Consider the following 2581-nt stretch of genomic DNA (forward strand, 5'->3'; position numbering starts at 1 on the left):
GTGCATTTTGAACATGAGACAACACTACATCTCAATCAGCTAGTGCATGTTGAACATGAGACAACACTACATCACAATCAGCTAGTGCATGTTGAACATGAGACAACACTACATCACAATCAGCTGGTGCATGTTGAACATGACACGAATGGAAAAATGTAATATTAAATGTTTTCTTTTACTGCAGCTTTCTCTCAAAACGAGGTGTGAAAGAAGACATTTTGGCATTTGATGCCCGACGAATTAATCCAGATATGAGAGATGGAGTGGAAAGTTTGTTGAAAAGAAATGGAGAGTCTTTTGACCCCAAGGTATTTCTCTACCAGCCAGCAGAAACTTCAAATTAAATGACATGTGTTTTTAAGTTGGAAAATTCAATACTTTGATTCTTTCATCTTTTTATGTGACTATTTGATCTGTTAAGATAATAGTTAACAATAAATAAACTAATTATTCTGAAAATTGTTTAATCTTGAAGTCTAAGTTCAAGGGAGGTCCAGTTCAGTATAAACTTTGATCAGTGCTTGTTATTGATTTAAACTAGTTTGGGAGAATTCCACTCCTCATCCATTGATCAAAGTGTGGATTGAACTTGACCTCCCTTGAACTTAGACTTCAAGATTAAACAACTTTCAAATACTAAGTATATTTCTTATATATGCTGTATAATGTGATGAACTGAATAGTGACATTTTTTCTTCACTTCACCTCTCCAATGTATAGGTTTTTTCATAGTGACTATAAAGCACATCACACCAACAGTATGATTGAAGATAATATTTTATGAACTGTGGTATAAATCAGATTTATATTGTCCTAATACGTGGAACAGTTTGTTTGAAATGCATTAGACTCTATAAATGTGTGAAATATATTTTACATATGTGATTTGATCTTTAAAATTGACTGTTTTTACCAATTTTTTAAATACTTTTATATTTTGGAAGTCTTAATAATAAATCTGCAATTTTCTTTATTTTTAAAATGTTTAAATTATGTGTAACTTCACTTAAGCACTGGTTTCACTTTTAATCTTCAGTGAAATGACATTACTAATCGTACCTAATGCTTACTTTTAACCCTATGAAAACTAGTCAGCATTTTTCAGGTATCAAGTGCTCACCTACATATCAGATTTTTTAACTCTGTACAAACCAATGAACACCTTTCAGATATTAAGTGAACTTATGCATATCAAATTTCAAAGTTTAAGTAAAATTATTTTTCTAATTATTTCAACATTATTTTAGAATTGATATTTTGTCCCAAGTTAATCAAGATTGGCTGTTCATGTAGAAACTTGCAGCTCTGTCTGTATGAAACATAAAATAAACAAAATTAGTTAAACATGTATGGACTATAGATTTTCAGCAATATCTCTATGAATATACATGATAATCAAAATTAGTTGGTCATGTATGGATATTTGCAGCAATTGTGTATAAAGACTTGCAGCTGTATCTTTTAATGCACAAGCTAATAAAGATCAGCTTATCATTCATAGAGATTTTAACTATCATCTGAATGAGTACGCAGATCTTGTTTAAAGACTTGCAGCAGTGTCTGTATGGATACACAGGATGATAAAAATTAGTTGGTACACTCATCATGCACAAGTTCTGAGAGCTTAACTTAAGTTATTTACAACTTACTGACTACACTCATCATGGATAAGTTGTTTCAGCTTAACTTAAGTTATTTACAACTTACTGACTACACTAATTATGGATAACTTGTTTCAGTTTGACTTAAGTTATTTACAACTTACAACACTCATCATGGATAAGTTGTTTCAGTTTGACTTAAGTTATTTACAACTTACTGACTACACTAATTATGGATAACTTGTTCCAGCTTGACTTAAGTTATTTACAACTTACTGACTACACTAATTATGGATAACTTGTTCCGTAAGTTGTAAATAACTTAAGTCAAGCTAACACTCATCATGGATAAGTTGTTTCAGCTTGACTTAAGTTATTTACAACTTACTGACTACACTAATTATGGATAACTTGTTCCAGCTTCACTTAAGTTATTTACAACTTACTGACTGCACTCATTATGGATAAGTTGTTCCAGCTTCACTTAAGTTATTTACAACTTACTGACTACACTCATTATGGATGAGTTGTTCCAGCTTGACTTAAGTTATTTACAACTTATTGACTACACTCATTATGGATAACTTGTTCCAGCTTGACTTAAGTTATTTACAACTTACTGACTACACTCATCATGGATAAGTTGTTTCAGCTTAACTTAAGTTATTTACAACTTACTGACTACACTCATTATGGATATGTTGTTTCAGCTTAACTTAAGTTATTTACAACTTACTGACTACACTCATTATGGACATGTTGTTTCAGCTTGACTTAAGTTATTTACAACTTACTGACTACACTCATTATGGATAAGTTGTTTCAGTTTGACTTAAGTTATTTACAACTTACTGACTACACTCATTATGGATAAGTTGTTTCAGTTTGACTTAAGTTATTTACAACTTACTGACTACACTCATTATGGATAAGTTGTTTCAGTTTGACTTAAGTTATTTACAACTTACTGACTACAC

The 2581-nt window shown here is 30.8% G+C and overlaps 1 protein-coding gene across 1 annotated transcript in view; it reads left to right on the forward strand.

Annotated features, from left to right (window-relative positions):
* LOC106473642 (cytoplasmic dynein 2 heavy chain 1-like) overlaps positions 1 to 2581 on the forward strand; it is a gene marked incomplete at its 3' end in the record, with an annotated part of 44873 nt that overhangs the window by 22959 nt on the left and 19333 nt on the right. Inside the window, exons 10-11 of the mRNA XM_022402048.1 lie at positions 188 to 311; positions 1743 to 1795. Of these exons, the coding sequence (XP_022257756.1) occupies positions 188 to 311; positions 1743 to 1795 (177 nt within the window). The remainder of the gene's footprint in view (positions 1 to 187; positions 312 to 1742; positions 1796 to 2581) is intronic.

The sequence above is a fragment of the Limulus polyphemus genome, unplaced genomic scaffold (genome assembly GCF_000517525.1).
Source record: "Limulus polyphemus unplaced genomic scaffold, Limulus_polyphemus-2.1.2 Scaffold6361, whole genome shotgun sequence".
Taxonomy (NCBI): domain Eukaryota; kingdom Metazoa; phylum Arthropoda; class Merostomata; order Xiphosura; family Limulidae; genus Limulus; species Limulus polyphemus.